This window comes from Gallinula chloropus, assembly GCF_964237585.1.
Source record: "Gallinula chloropus genome assembly, chromosome: 12".
Taxonomy (NCBI): domain Eukaryota; kingdom Metazoa; phylum Chordata; class Aves; order Gruiformes; family Rallidae; genus Gallinula; species Gallinula chloropus.
In genome coordinates, this window is record NC_140097.1 from 11,804,714 (window position 1) to 11,821,120 (window position 16,407).

At 41.8% G+C, this 16,407-nt stretch overlaps 1 protein-coding gene across 1 annotated transcript; it reads right to left on the reverse strand.

Annotated features, from left to right (window-relative positions):
- Positions 1-1,170: 1,170 nt before the first annotated feature.
- ARF4 (ARF GTPase 4) lies at positions 1,171-12,840 on the reverse strand. The gene is made up of 6 exons (XM_084269674.1): positions 12,540-12,840; positions 5,939-6,019; positions 5,364-5,473; positions 3,956-4,027; positions 3,308-3,433; positions 1,171-2,451 (listed from the first exon to the last, which is right to left on the reverse strand). Exons 1-6 carry the CDS (start codon positions 12,604-12,606, stop codon positions 2,365-2,367), a joined length of 543 nt encoding a protein of 180 aa, XP_084125800.1. The 5' UTR covers positions 12,607-12,840; the 3' UTR covers positions 1,171-2,364.
- Between the last annotated feature and the right edge of the window lie 3,567 nt (positions 12,841-16,407).

Sequence of the window (16,407 nt, forward strand, 5' to 3'; positions counted from 1 at the left end):
AACCAACAAATCTCCACTACTATTTATGCTGTAAGATTGAGTGATCAGACTAGTTCCATGCACTGATTTTGTGAAATTACTGCTTTTATAGCAGAATTACAACCTACTGGTACACAGAGTGAAGCAGCTAAACAGAGCTCACCTAGAGCTGAGGATTTAATTAGTTAAAAACATTTGAAAGAATTACATCAACAAAATATTACTCCCTAAAAAACAGAAGGTCTCCTTCAAGATAAGCATAATTGGTTTCTAAGTCTCTGCTTTATTTAAAGACTACCTCTAACTCCTTTGGAAGAGAAATCATTTAATTCATCACAAGCATTGTTTCAGTAGATAATCAGGGTGACCAATACAATCCACATTAAAGACCAGCTGCCTCTTCTGAACAAGGTGTTCCTTTTAAGGGTTATTTCAAGAAACTGCATTGCTTGAAATATGCATATTAGCAGCTATTGATCCAATGCATGGATATATCTATCAACTTTGGTTAATATGTAATCAGCAATTCATTAAAGGTGCAAGCAAAACCCTTCTCACCTTTCACTGTCTCCTGGGTTTCTGTTACATATTGACAACAGTTAATGACCATATGCAAGAGTTCTGGAATTTTCTCTGGTTTAGTTTTGTTCACAGTAACAGTAATTCCTAAAAACATAAAACCTTGCTTACAGCAGAAGCTGCCTTGGAAGTTGCTCTTAATCTAAACTAACTTGAGTTTAGCAGACCCTGTCATTGCAATTTCTCGTACCAAGAGTAGCAAGACCTGGGCTTAAAATAAGAGAGGCAGAGCATAAAACTGCAATGAAATAATGCTTTGAGTTCCTGAAGACATAACAGAACATAGTATTTCAGTTGGAAGACTGAGCCATATCGGCACTCCCAGAGCAGACAGGCAACTAAAACAGGTTTTAGAACACCTGATGGTAGCAGCCTCAAAAAATATATTGCATCTTTCGAACTACCAGGGTATAGGGGGCCATAAATACAAAATCAGACAGTACCAACTGCATAAAGCTGATATTCTGGGGTGACTGTCACCATTAATATTGACTAAATTCCTGTACCAGTGTTCAAGATTACCTCCCAGCTAGACACCAACAGACTTAGCAATTCTCCTGCTAAAACCCACATTGGTTTTAAGTGCAGATACAACTACGAAACAGACATGCATGCTTTTTAGACAGATTGGATTTGTTTTATTACAATTTTTGTAACTGTTAGTATTTTCATATCTGGACATCTTAAAAGGAATTTCAGATTTACAACTTCAAAAGACACTTACAGAATTATATAAGTCTCGATGACAACTATTCTACTGCACTGTATACAACTTTGCTGCCCACCTTCTGCATCCCGCTCTACATAGCTCCAAACAAGTGAAAGTCTGAGATTGATGCTGACATTCAAGCTGCAGGAAAGATCAATGGAAAAACAATAAATGATAACTTGCAGTTCAACTATTTCAGGAATCAAAAAGAGCATACACAGATCTCTACATTTTATCATTTTATTAGGAATAATTCCAAGTGGGTTATGAAGAAAACTAATCCATTGAGTTTGATGAATTTTCCAAAATTTCTTTATGAAGATATGTTCACCAACAAACAGTAAAACTTCAGCAGAACTATTATACACTGGGCAAAAATAGTCAGGCTGATACCAAAAAGCAACATGCAACATAAAAAAAATGATACAATATAAAGGAAGACAATCTGCTGAATATTAAAAACAACCTCAACATGAGCTCTTCGCAACCAGCACATAACTATTCTACCCATCAAATCCAATTTACACAAAGGCAAGTTGGGCTGATAGACTCCAAGGACTAATAAAATGTTCCTCAGTGCAGTAGATTTGTATAGTGTTTTAGAGCATTTCCTTGGCTGGAACAAGCAGTATTAGGAATTCTTTTTGGCAAGGGAGAGAAATAAATACATACGGAATGCTACATTTTTAAATCAGCAGACTGTCAGAGGAATGAAACAGGGCATCAGTAAACTAAAAGTAGCAGGGAGAAAAAAAATTAAAACATTAATTTATTTGGGCTCAAAAGAGTATTCAAAACAGATCTTAAAAGATGTCACAATAACTATATTCAGGCATTTAGGCTAACAAGGGGAATGAAATCAGAAGATACACTTTTTTCCAAGTTAAGGAGATTTTTACCCAAGCATATTGCTACCTCTGCAACATGTAGCTCGGTAAACAATAATTGGCAACAAAATAAGTTGAAACGCTGTAATATCCTGCCCAAATATCAGTTCCAGATACTGTAATAACCAAGATGCAAACTAATTTTGTTGTAACAAGCCTAGACCACTTATATCAAACATGTCCCTGGTGAAAGAGTCATCCAGTTCCCAGTTAGCGTTTTGAGAGTTCATTTGACAGCCAGTCAAGTCCCTCATACAGACCAGTTCCTTGTGTAGCACAGGTAGCCTGGACATACCACTGTTAAAGCAGAACACAGACAAAGATTAAATTAGAACACTGACAAAGCACAAGCTGTGCTACCATGGTACGTGACACACTCCCAAATAGTGTTCTTCAGACACTGCTTTGCGTCCTGAGTCAACACTGAGCAGATAGTATAAGTTTTGAAAAGTATATATAAAGCAGGTGGGGTTCACATGTTACTCAAGGAACTCAGGTGTTTGCCTACCAAATACTAGGACACTATTCAGTGCATCAAGAAGCAAATACAGAATGTGAATTTAGTTTAGAAGATGAAAACTAGCTTCTTGGTTTTGAAAGACAGCTCTCTTCAGGAAATGAACATGGAATTATCTAAATTAACAGTTCTCTAAAACACCTGCTATGATATAATCTTAGTGTGTCAATATACAGAAGTTCAGCGAGTATTACAGAAGAGTAAATAGTTTGTGAGGCAGCCCTATGCCTCAAAGGCTTGTGCAGATGGAATCCAACAACTCCGGAGCCACGTAATTTCCTTACTGCTTTGTAGCAGTGAGTACACAGAACGCATTTTCTCCCCCACAAAATCAGGAAAGCCCACCACATACTGTGTCAAACATGTCTGACATCCGTATTTCAGTGACAGCCTGAAGAATCTGTATTTTTTTCCCAGAAGAGGGGAAAAGAGGAAACATCCCCAACAGCTGTACATATTGGATTATGGTCTAAATTACTAATTTGGAATTATGACCTTCAATTGCACACTACACAGTTCAACAGCAGGCACGCACATCCTTCTACAGAAAGAGGAGGAAACTTTCCTTTCAAGTGAGAACATTTACAACACATAAAGGAAGACAAGGGTTCAGCAGCCAGGAAGTTTAGCACTTACAGTTCTGTTGCGCAGAGACTGAAGACCTAGTTTATCTGTCATTTCACTGATTGCCATGGCGTTTGGCAGGTCCTGTTTGTTCGCAAACAGCAGCAGCACTGCATCCCGCAGCTCATCCTCCTGAAGCTAAGTGAAAGGATGCTCATGTCATTAAATTAGCCCAGTTCAGTGTTTCAATAAGCACTAAAGAAACCTCAATTCTGATTTAAGGGTTTTAATCATTTAAATTCTTGCCCCTTAAGTCACTGGGAAACACTTAGCAGCATTTAACTACTACCACCCAAGAGAACACCTCCTACAAGCACAGATATTCTTTCAACAGGCAAATTAAACCGGCAAATTAAAAAAGCACCTAGCTGCTGAGACTCTCAACATGCACTGCTTTTCCAAAATTCTTTCTTCATTTGCTCCACTTCTCTTAAGGTTTAATGAAGGTAAAAAGAAGGTCCTGACACTTCAGTATTTCTTGAGCTAAAGCTCTCTACAGAGTTGCAGTGCACTATGTGACCCAGAATTACCAGATAAATACAATATACACTGTACAAACACCTTAAAATTTTGAAATCCTTAGTCTCTTAGGGAAGCTGACACACATCCAAAAAAATGGCAAAGTATAACAAACTATTTCAGAAAGTTATTGATATTTACCATTTTCTGCAGCTCTTCTGCTGCTTCCTGGATTCTCTCTCTGTCATTGCTGTCTACCACAAAAATGAGGCCCTGTAAGAAGATAAGCCAATGTAAACATGTAGTGGTATTTTAAAATACAAACAAATAAAAAAATCCTGAATATTTTGACAGTCCCCTCTCTTAAGTAAGCAAATTTAACAGAAATTTCTGCTTAAGCAATGCAAGATACCTACCTGAACAAATACATAGTAAGTTTCAACTGCAAAATGAAGCTAGGCCTTCCAAATAAAAAAGTTAAACACCAAAAATACCAGTTTATCTATTCGTGTGGGATTCATTAGCTCGGGGCTGGGGAAGACACCAGCAAAATTGCAGAAGCTAACTCTCCCCTCTTCCTTTTCACTTACTGCAAGAGTACTTCATCTCATGTTTCACTAAAAAAAACCCCAACCCCATACCCTTAAAGTAAGGCCTGCATTTGTTTAAAAAAAGGTTGTACCAAACTGTATTTCTTATGGCATCTGTTATTCAATTGCCCCCCTTGCACTACTTACTCTTAAAATTTCAGCCTGAAAACCTCACATTTTCTCATTCTCTTTAAGAAAACAGAACCAGCTTTTAAAATTACAGTTAACAGGGTTGAAGAAGGAACTGAAATTAAGTATTACTCTACTCACCACAGTACTTCACTAATTCCTTTTTGTCAATCTAGACCTCTCCATTTTTTGCACCTGTCACACACACTATACTGCACAGAAGTTTCTTGGAAACAACTCCAGATTCAACACAGAAAAAACCCAACCAACCAAATAAAACAAAACCACCCCAGCCAACAAACCAAACAAACCACTCCCTAAGTTTCCTGATACTAACAAGAAACTTACCTGACTACCTTGGAACCAGAGGAATCACATTTATGCCACCAAAAGTGACAGCAGTCACATCACTATGAACCAGACATTTTTTAATCAATTGGTAACAGTATCTTTCACGATATTTTTTTTAGTCAGTGTACTAAGTACACTGACAGAGCACAGTAAAAGCTATGTATATTGAGGCTGACTAGGAAAAGTAATAGGTAGAAGGCTGCTTAGATAGCAATATTTCTTATGCATAAGACCATGCTTTGATGAGTTTGAACTGGCATTAACACAGAGGAGTTGAAGAGCTCCTCACAAACAAACCAGCAGCTCTGGCACATTACATAACACTGGTAGATCCATCAGGACACACTCACAACTAGACCTGAAGCCTTCAGGGTAACAAACCAGCTTAATCCAGAATAAAATCTAGGTAGCCTTTAGAATTTGCAGGAAGCAGTGAGGAGCCTTTCTCCTCTCCCGTTGTGAAAGCGAGAAGAGACACCTTTCCATGTATGAGACTCTACAAAACAGGTCTTGAACGACTGTCATCTCTGAACTCTTACCTGTGTGTTTTGGAAATAATGCCTCCAAAGAGGTCTGATTTTATCTTGACCACCAACATCCCAAACTGTGAAACAAATGTTTTTGTATTCTACTGTTTCCACGTTAAAACCTGAAATAAGAGTGTCAAACAGAAACAGTTAATGCTACTGTTAAAATGGAATTCTAATCAAGTGAAAGGTAGTGCCTATATTTCTCCCATATATACATAAAATATCTTATCAGAACTGAACTGCTAGATCAAAAAGAAAAGGGACCTGGGGGTGGTGGTGGGAACAATCACTAAAATGTCAACAGAACACCACCTTCGGTTCAACAACTCTTACAGCCACAAACTGACAGAGGTTCATGATGTGCTCCTGAGCATCTGATACTGGCCAGAGTCAGACACAGCATTCTAGTCTAGATGTATCTTTGGCCCGACATAAGTCTGTTGTGGCAGTACCAGAAAGCCTGTGTTGGTCTTGATGCTTATGCTACCAATAAAGACAGCAAACCCCTACAGTCTTCAGAAATCTAGATTTGGGTTGTGCAGACCGAGTAACAAGAATGCAAACGTGAGGATTAGTTATCTTACCAATAGTCGGAATTGTGGTGACAATCTCTCCTAGCTTCAGTTTATAAAGAATCGTTGTCTTACCAGCAGCATCCAAACCAACTAGGACAAACAGAAAACTTCATTTAGATCCCAATACAAACAATCTGTTAATTCAAACATACACCATTTTACATGCAGAGCATTAGGGTTTGAAGCTTTTTCCTGAGAAGAAACAGCTTTATAAGCACTTAAGTCACTGCTGATACACCACTGTATGTTTCTCCCCATATCATCTACTCAGCCCAGAGAGAACAAGCAATGAAGACAGCAAGCTCAATAACCCACTTTCATCCAAAGCTACAGGCTTACAAGTTTCTAGTCATCTTCCATAGTACCTGTGTTACTTAATTTTTCATATTCAGTTTGAAAGCTTCCTCTGGGCAAGTCAGAATGGTTTGAACAACTAGCAACCATAGCACGAAATAGATGCTCATTGATCACTGCTTTGCACTAAGGTTGGGGAGAGGTCTCAACCTTCAGCTAAGGCCAGCTTCACTTCCACCTGAACCAGGACGACTGGCACTACACTTCTGCCTCCCTCCTTCCAGTTTCTAGTCCTTTTGGTAAAACATTTCTTTTGCACTGACAAAACCCAAGCAGTTTGGAAAGTCCCTCTTCCCTCTGCACATACCCCAGGGGCTGTAACTCTTCCCAACAGATAGAAGTGATGCCCTGAAGACAGACCAGGATGATCTCAGTAGGAGTCTCTACTTATGATCACTACAGGCCCTCTGCACTGAGGCTTGCATTTCTGCTTCTCTAACAGTTTAGCTTATACTGAAGAACATGAAGCTTGTGTGGTAAATATGCAATCCCTAAACCAAACAAAACAAAGTTGAGTCTCAAAGGCATTTTTGAGAAGCATCACTATCACAAGCATATATCACTATTTTCTAAACGTGTTTGTGCAACTGCTTGTTGTTACCCACTTCAGAACATGTAAGAGCAACTCAAAATACAAACCTTTGCATTAGAATCCAATGCCTAGCACATAAACAAGCAGTGGGTACAAAACACCATAGCAACTGTTCAAATAAAATGTGTAGTTGTGAAAATTAAAATAGTCCATTTCTCCCAAATAAAAATTAAACACCCATCAAATAATTAATTATGTAACACTTGCACAAGAAACCAAATGTCACCCTTGTCTGATAACACTGTTAAGTGTTCTGAGTTAAATTCCTACTTGGTGACTGTGATATATTAAGCTTTAAGTGCTTTGATGACTCGACTATTAATAATATAACTGTTTCCCTAGTGTTGCAATAAAATAGAATTCAAAATTACCTACTCAGAATGAAAGCAAGCTCTTAAGAAGCCTCCTCCTTCTCAAGACACTAACTGCTGTTACAGCAAGCTTATTTAAAAAAAAAATCTATCTATAATTGTCCTATATTCTGATACATAAACATGTTAATGCAGTCTCTGCAGTATCATCATCACCTTTTAAAAAACACAGTTGGTCTGATAGTTAGGAAAGAGGAGGAAAAAACAATCTATCATCAAAACCAAAGCTTCCTTGAGAGGTAATAAAACTCCCAAAATGCTCAAATTAAACTTTTAAGTTTGCCATTGTCTAAGTGTTGGTTCTCCTTTAGAGCCACACACAGACATGAACAAAAGGACATGGCACAGCTGAAGTTTCACAGGGGCTTGCAAGTCATGAAAATTTTAGTGCTTCCCTTACACCAATAGTGTCCGGTAGCCTTCGAAAACCCTTTAAACTCTGAAACCCTCAAATACTCCATCTACACTGAAAAGTAACATTTTTCACAGCACAGTACTTGGAGCCCAACACTATTCTCACAGAGCTCAGCTTCAAGTGAGCATCTGTAAGGTGCTCAGATCTTGCAAGAAAACATTATCTGTGTAGATGATACATGGTAGCTTTTCAGTAAATTAAGATCACTTAGTGAAGCACTAATTAAAGCTACACACACTCACAAACTCTTCTCCTACCCCTCCAAAAACCCCCTCAAACAGTTATCAGCAGAACAAAAACTGACAAGAGTTGCTAAAATTAGCAAGGAAAGAAAGCTGACATTATCTACACTAACGGTGTCAGTGTATTTAGGGGTTATACCAAAGACACAGATAAAGAAAAAGCTGATCTCATTTCAAAGAACATACATGGGTACCGAGAACCCGAGACAGGATGCAAAGTTAAGAAATTCATTTAAAATTCCTGAACGGCTCTATTTCCTACATTTCACAAATTACTGCCCCAGTTGTCCATTCTCCTCTTGTGCCAGGACCCACTGTCACCACCTCTGGCACTGGCTGCCCTACCAATGTAAGCACAAAGCCCAGAGGCTGCTGAAATCCACCCTTACCCACAATGCGAAGGGGTTGGACTTTGCACCGAGGGAGGCTGAGCTGCGGACACGCGTCTTCCACTGCCTCCACTCCTGAGACAGTAGCTGTTAACCAAGGGGAGGCCACTTGTGCCAACCACTATGACCTTTCTAGCAAAACCGCCTCTTTCAGTCACACTGCAAACATTCTAAGTCTAAACAATCAATAGTTATCAAGAGCATAGCTTCCTCACTCCAACTGGTCATTTACCACCCGTTACAGAACAGGAAGTTTCAGGGCACCAAATTACGTTTGGTCTTCTCAGCCCCTAGGAAGTGTAACTATTGCTTTTAGTACTTCAAGCAAAATTTACATCTTCACTGGAACACTAAATGTACATCTATGAGCTACTTCTACATCATATCGAGTTTAAGTTGACCAAACTATCAAGATGAAATTCTAAATCTTAAATCCTTAAATAATGTAATTTTCTGTTTCTGCATTTTCATTCTGATTGCCATGTGTGACTGACCATCAACAAGACCAAGGTGTGAGAATCCCAGTGTAGGGCATGGTGGTCTGCAGCAGTACCACAAAGCATTAAGATTACAAGGAAGTACAAATGGGAAACACAGACTTAAACTTGCAACCATTTATCTTTAAATGGAGTCAAACATCCTCTTCCTCTAGCTGAAGGAAAAAAAAAAACAACTCTGCAATGCTTTCAGTTGTTGGTAAAGCCATTTTGGTTCTAAGGCCTTTACTCCTTTTAAGAGGAGTGTTTTACAGACTGTCAGTCATGTTTCTAAACCTCAAACGTGTAGTTCATTCATCCCTGGGAACCTGGGAACACCACCCCTGTGACCACATCACCTTCCTCACTTACCAACCTTCTACTTTGACCACTGGTGGCTGAGTATCTGTCTACTTGTCTGTTACTACAGCACAGAACTTCATATGAACTACAGATACAGAAAAGTTGTGAATTGACTTTTTAAACAGAGCCCCCCATCAAAACCACGAGAGTTTGGTTGAGAGATAGAGATTCCAAAGCTTACTATAAAATGCAGCATGTTGCTGCTTCCAATTTGTTTCCCATAATCAGAGAAGGGCAAAAAACCAAGGAAAACCAAACCACCCTTATTGTATTTGATTCATGACATCCATATTACAATCAAAAGCCAGCCTAGAAAAGTAAAATTAATGAATCCCAACTCACTACAGCTTTGCTTTCCTTCACTTTTACATTTATATCAGTTCTCTCAAAAGTTGTCTTAGTTATCCTTTACATAACATGGCCTCTTTCAGGTTTTGTTTCAATTGGGTAAGTCTTTGGGGACATGAAGGGATAATTCTCAGTACAGGTTCTCAAGTCCTTCCTATGAGCACGCAAACCAAGAGTGGTTAAAAAAAGCCACTTCAAAACCCTAGATAAACACCAGCTAAATTGTTTTGTGCTGTGTGGTGATACAGTTCCCAAGGAACCTAACAATTTTCCCCCTGATATATTTAATAGTTACCTTTGTATTCAAAGTTCCTGTGCATCTATTATCTCAGTTAACACTTGCACAACTACACCAAGGCACGGAACACTAAGCTACGATACTGAGACGTGCATGGTGAATAGGCAACTTTTCTTATGAAGTACAAGAGCAAAGAGCTTTATAGACAAGTGCATGTAGGGTTAGGACTGTTTTTCCAAGCTAATGCCCTGGTTGCCCAGCCTAAGTCATCCAATTCTATCCTACAGTTATTTCTTCTCTCTCGTGCTACAGCTATCTATAAGGATATTATTTTATATGCATGTCCTCAGAATTTTAACTTCACATTTCTGAAAAATGCTTCTTTTTCCAACTGCATTTTTACAAAAACTCCACAAATGCTTCCCTAAAGCGCCCAGCTTTTATCACAAACACAGTTTGAGAATATAAAGGACAGCATGTCATGTTTGCTGTTGGTAATGGCACCTGATGAGAGAAATACTCAAACTCTACAAAACTCAATACCACAGTTTGTCCTAAAAGCTAAACCAATTCTACTTTATCTTGAATTCTGCATAAACCGGAGAAAGCTGTGAAAAGGAAGTTTGAATTATAAATTAACCATCTGTTCATTATCAACTCACCCATATAATATTTTTCCCCTTACTATTTCTCCATAAACACCTTACCCCATAAAGACACTTCACTGGTATAATATACTTCAGCTCATTTTCAAATACTAAATTTAAAATTATCATCTGGAGGAAAAAATTAATTTTTTAATTGATTCATTCAGATATCTCTACTCATAGTGCTGATACACAACATAGAACACTATCAAGAGCTTTTTTTCCATGTCACAAGTGTAAATTAATTATGTGATCTCCAGAATAGTGTATTCTGCTTCTAGACACCCAATTTAGGCCTCATGATACGCTCTCACCACAACACAGCTAAAGTTTTACCCTTTTATACTAAATAACAAATATAGTGCAGTCTCAAGCAAATACCAGACTGGCTCAGAGTATATAATGTATGTCTTAAAATAAAAATTATTTTAAAAGATGCAGCTGATCCAACTGCTAGAAACTTAGTTTAAATTTAGGTTAGGTGAGAGCCTAACTATCCACCAATGAAAAAACTGAAGCCTTTCAAGCTATTTTGATCTGCATGACATTGCTTTCCTGTTTTCATTATTTTGCAGAACGCAACAGAGCTGCAAATACCACAGACACTACCTTGTCCTACAGTCAAGCTCATCTGAAGATCACACTGCATTCATTTAGAGTCATACATGGAGTCTGGCTACTAAGGAGAGAGTCAAATCATTTCCTTGAAACAACAGAGGTACTAAGTTGTCTCAAAGGAAAAAAATTAATCAGGTGATTTTGACACAGATGAAAGTCTCTAATCTCAAGCAGCTAAGATACAATAAAAATTACTGTGCAAGTAACAAAGAGCTCTGTCATCAGAGAATGTATGGAGAACACAAAAACTGTATAATTTTAAAACGCTGCAGTTTGTGCCTTCTGTGCATACGCAGTGGGTGCTAAGGATGAGCGGTGTGCCAAGAAGGGGCAGTTAGGGCCCAGTCCCACTGCTGGCTACACTGAAGCGAGCACTTCATGTAATTCCTTAGCACAAGCTCCTTCAGTCTATGGCCATGAATCAAGTTCCATTCACTTTACTAACAGCATTAAAACGAAAAAATGGGCGTTAAGATTTGTTTCTACGTAATACTACTGGGATGGGGAGGTGGGAAGAGTTGGAGTAGGAAACACAGAACGCAGTGTGTGCCCTCCCGGGCCTTCTGAACCTTCACCTCCAAGGGAGAATCTTCCCGAGCCACTGGCTCCAGCTCCCCCAGTCTGCTTCAAGAAAAGGCAACCTAAATAATACGAGCGGATAATAAAACCAGGAGAGCTGCAAAAGCAGCCTGCGGGGTTCGACTGTTTTGTGCGTTAAATTACAGCGCACACGCGCTATCGATTCAGCGACTCACTACACAGAAACGTCCTTTCGCCGAGGGTGAGGGATACAGGCACCTCGGTTACCGAAAACCGGCCATTATACGTCAACTTCTTAAGCTGCCGCTGCTGAAGGCGCCAGGCTTTGTCACATCCTGTTCCCAGAGCCACACGCCGGGGACTGGACCGCCGTGCCCCGGCCGAGCCCAGAGCCGCAGGGGCAGCGCGGGGCAGAGCGAGGCGCGAAGCCCGCTCTCCCCGGCCCCGCGTGCCTCCCCCCGCCAGCGGCCACCGGCTGCACCTCCTGCAATTCGATCTTTGTTCTACGTCTCGCTCTGGCTCAACGCAAGCGGAAACGCAGGTGCAGGGAGAAGGGGCCGGAGCCTCGCACGCCCCGCCGCAAGCCCCGCAGGAAGCGGGGCTCCGTCTGTCGTCGTCCAGCGCAGTCGAGACAGCGGGACTGGGGTGGAGGGGGAACACGAGAGAAAGGAAAGCGAGAAGGCGGCGGAGAAAAGGGAAGGGCAGACACGTCCCGATCCCCACCCCTTCCCACATCGTCCCTTCTCTCCCCTCCGCTCGCTTTCCAACGGCCCCGCGAGCCCTGAGGAAAGGGGAGCCTCCCGTCCTCCACACCCCGGGACGGGGCAAGGCCCCCGCCTTCGGCCCGCGGCCCCCTCCTGCCAGGCTCCCCTCCCCCACCGCCGGCGGGACACATCCCTGAAGGAGCGGGCGGGCCTGGCGTCGGCCTCGCAGAGCGCAACGGCCGCGGCGGCAAGGCTCCGGGGGCAGGCGGAAGCCGCGGCCGGGCGGCGGCACCACGCCGCTGTCGGCCCTTACCCATGAGGATGCGCATCTGTTTCTTGCCGAAGAGGCGTGAGAAGAGCGAAGAGATGGTGAGGCCCATGGCGGCTCCGGCGCGGGGCTGGGCGGCGGCGCAGCGAGCGGGAGGAGGGCGGAAAGCAGAGCGCGGCGCGGTTGCCGGCTGAGCTCACGGATCCCTCCGCGAGCGAGGAGACAGACTGCCCGAGTGCGGGGCTCGCCCGGCGGCGCCGACTTATAAGGCGCAGGCAGCAGCAACGACCGGGGAACCTCGCTCGCTCGTTCTCTGCCACGTCACGCTCGCCACGGCCGCCCCGGCTCCAACGCGGACAAAATCACGTCACGCTCGCCACATCCCCCGGCCGCGGCACCACCCCTCCGCCACACGGCCCGGGCGCCCAACGGCGGCGGGGACTACTTCTCCCAGAAAGCACCGCGCTCGCTCCGCGCCCGGCCGCTCCTGACGGCCGCCGCTAGTGCACGCCGGGAGATGTAGTCGGAGGCTTCCGTCCCGCCTTACCGCGGCTTCCGGCCGCCCCGGGCACGGCAGAGCGCGGCACGCTGGGAAATGCAGTCCGCCGGGCGCGGGCGGCGCCTGACACGGAGGCCCAGCGCCTCTCCGCAGCACCGCCCGGGGGTGGGGGCCGCAGCGCTTCGCCCCGGGAACACGCGTCCCTGGCGCCACCCACCCCCTCTTAATTGATCTCACAGCAGCTGGGGCTGGGGCCGAGACCCAGCAACCCACCGGCTTCTCGCCCCAGGGCCACAAGACAGCCAGGGGCTCGAGGCTAAAACAACCCCACGGTCGTTGCCAGGGCATTAAAAAAGGCACCTGTGCCCCACCCAGCCCTCCTGCCACGGGAACACGGCGTAGCGCAGGATGGGGACGTTGGGCCTGTGACCTGGGCCCGTGGCAGAGTCGGGACAAAACTCTGGTCTTGGCCACAGAAGCACACACGGTTTCTGGGCCAAGAAAGGGCCAAGACAGAGGGAAAGAACTGAAGCTGCCCCGGTTTATCTGAAATGTGAGAGTTTCTGAGGCATGATCGATTTCATAACAACCTCCAACAGCTTCATCCACAGCACCTGCAAAAGCACTGGGGTATGGCAATAAGTAAAGGTGGGCCAGAAGAGGAGCTCACTGGGAACCATGTTAGTACATACTAGCTAACATTTTTCAAACAGAAGTTATTTAACTTAGTCTCCCTTAAAAAAAACCAAAACAGCTTTAATAGCCTTGATAAAGAGACAGCCCTGAATCAGATCTAAATACTAAATTAGTGGGAGAGGGGCTGAGCTTAAGCTGTTCTTCTGTGTCAAGACTTAGTCGTTCTTCTGAACCAAAATCAGCTTTCAAGATCGGAAACTTAATAAAAATGCAGCTTAAGCTTCAAGTCAGTCATATTTTAACTTAATCCTGGTAACATTTTAGGTGCTAGTGTGATCCCGATCAACTATCAGGTTTCAGTTTCCTGATTGTTTTAAGGAGTCCAGGTCTAGGCTTACAATACTTAGTATTCTCTTCAGGGCACTCAGTATTTACACCTTTTTGTTTTCTGGCCAGGAAAGTTACACTTCCTGAACCCAGATGGGAATAAGCACACTACAAAATTTTTGAAGGACTATTTTTGATATCCTATGTGACTTAAGCACCACATGCTTTGGGTTCATTCTCCTCTTCAGACCATGGCCTGTTAAAGGACTAGCTGCACCTTTACTATATTTGACCAAACTTGATCTCATTTTTTCCTTCATGACATTATTTTTGCTTAAAAAAAAAAAAAAAACTTGAGAAGTCCCAAAGCTTACATATGTCCAGTTAACTCTATTGTTACACAGAGGCACTGTTTTCTTCTCAAGATCCAATTAGGACCCTTTATCATTAGCATAACTCAATTGAATAAGGGTTAATAAAAGCTCTTTATGTATAATTTAAGGACATTGAGTTAAAACCAAAACAGAGCAAAACAAAAAACACAGGGGTGGGAAAACTCACCCAGCTGGTAACTACTTTCTGCACCTGATGCAATTCTGCTGCTGCAACATCATGAATGGTTGAAGCAACCCTAGTCAAAATATGCACACTCACTGTTAAAGGGCTGCAGGGAGTCAGGGCAAGGTCAGAATCCTTCTGGTAAGAAAAAGCTCTGTTTTAGTGACTCCATTTTGCCTAGACATGTACCTATAGGTTAAGGTCTCTTTGAACCCCCACTACTGCAAGCATTACAAGTCACTGATGAGGATGGTAAACAACTCAGTACACCTTTACTTTTTGCCTTTCTTCTAATTCTGTTTAAGCATCTAATTTTTCAGGGACTTAAACTAATACCAACTCCATTAAAGTAGCTTTGCTTGCACTCTGCTTCCCACTACCATGTTTCTCAAGGGCCTCTCAGATGTGTACACAAAAGACCAAAGAATGGACAGCTTTTTCTTGGAAGCTGTTCCTGCCCATTGGTTTCCTGAGGGTTCTGCAGCTCTATCATATTATAAACAAGATGCATGGTCAACCTACCCCACCACTCCATCACATCAGGTATTTCGTCACCTAAGGGGTACAGCTTCATAACGTCAGACTAAGCAGCAACCTCTACAAGCTGCTCAACAGCTTTGCTTACAGAGGAGGGGGATAAAAAAAAAATAAATCAAACCACACACATCACCTAAGTCACATACCTCCAAAGAAAATAAAATAAAAATCAAATCCTTTATTTTTCTTTTACAAAAATACATATTTGCAGTCATGTGATAGTTATCATAGTTGTTACCAGTTTACATGGTTCCAAGAAACTACACAGTGCTCCAGGTTAAATATTTAGGATAATTTAGTATAAGAATGGCCACTTAATTTCTGGATTAGAAATGCTATTCATCAGGGTGTGCAAAAAAATTTGCAAGTTAGAAGTTAATGCTGAAGTGGTGTAGTTTATGTAACATAATAGGTACATTAAACTTTTGGTCATGAGTAATTGTATACAAACATAACCGTATTAAAATACATATTTTCATAAAAATACTGTTGTGACACTTTGTATCTAAATAAGAGATTTTTAGAAAGATGGTATGAAATATTTATCATACAAAAGCATATTCTTAGAGCAGGATTATGTCTTAGGTTTTTAAAAATTCTATCCAAGCACTTAAAAGCAATTTTTTTTTCAATAACCATGATCCACTTGTCATATAAAAGTGTACGATGTGTACACTATAGCATTGTTTATTCTACTTGAAACTGGTCAAAGTACAACACTGCATATGGAGCAGCTGCGTTCTTACATACCACTAAAACTTGTTCAAGAAGATAAACATCACATTCTTGTTGCTTAATATGCAAGAGAAAATTACTCTATGCACGTCTGCTATATGCATATACCGAGAACAATTTCATGCTACAATTTTTTCTTGCCACAGTTTGACCTTTCCATAGGCTTTTTTCAGCTGACATCTCCTCCCAGCCCCATTACCTCCTCAAACACCCTACTCATGTAAGTAAAAAATTAAGTAAAAAACCCAAGAGGAGCTGACTGCTATGATCTCTGACTGAAACAGATTGTATGTTGTATATATCAGCTAATTCTACTGAAATCACCAATTTTAAAATCCGTGTAAGAACACCACTCTGTTTATTTCCTGTGATGAATACTGCATACTTACATTTACACTAGTGATCCACTTCAAATCCTGAATGTCAGCAGTTAAAACCACCAATTAGTATACACTTAATTCATATTTAAGGCATGTGAGTAAGAGCACCCTAATCAACTGACATTGAATGGAGGAGAGTTCAGGAAATTTGTGTCAGCTGCCTTCTCTTCTTTACAGATGCTAAATTAATATGTTTTTGGAGAGATGGTAAGCAGGGGGAAAGAAGAAAGTTAAGAACTGA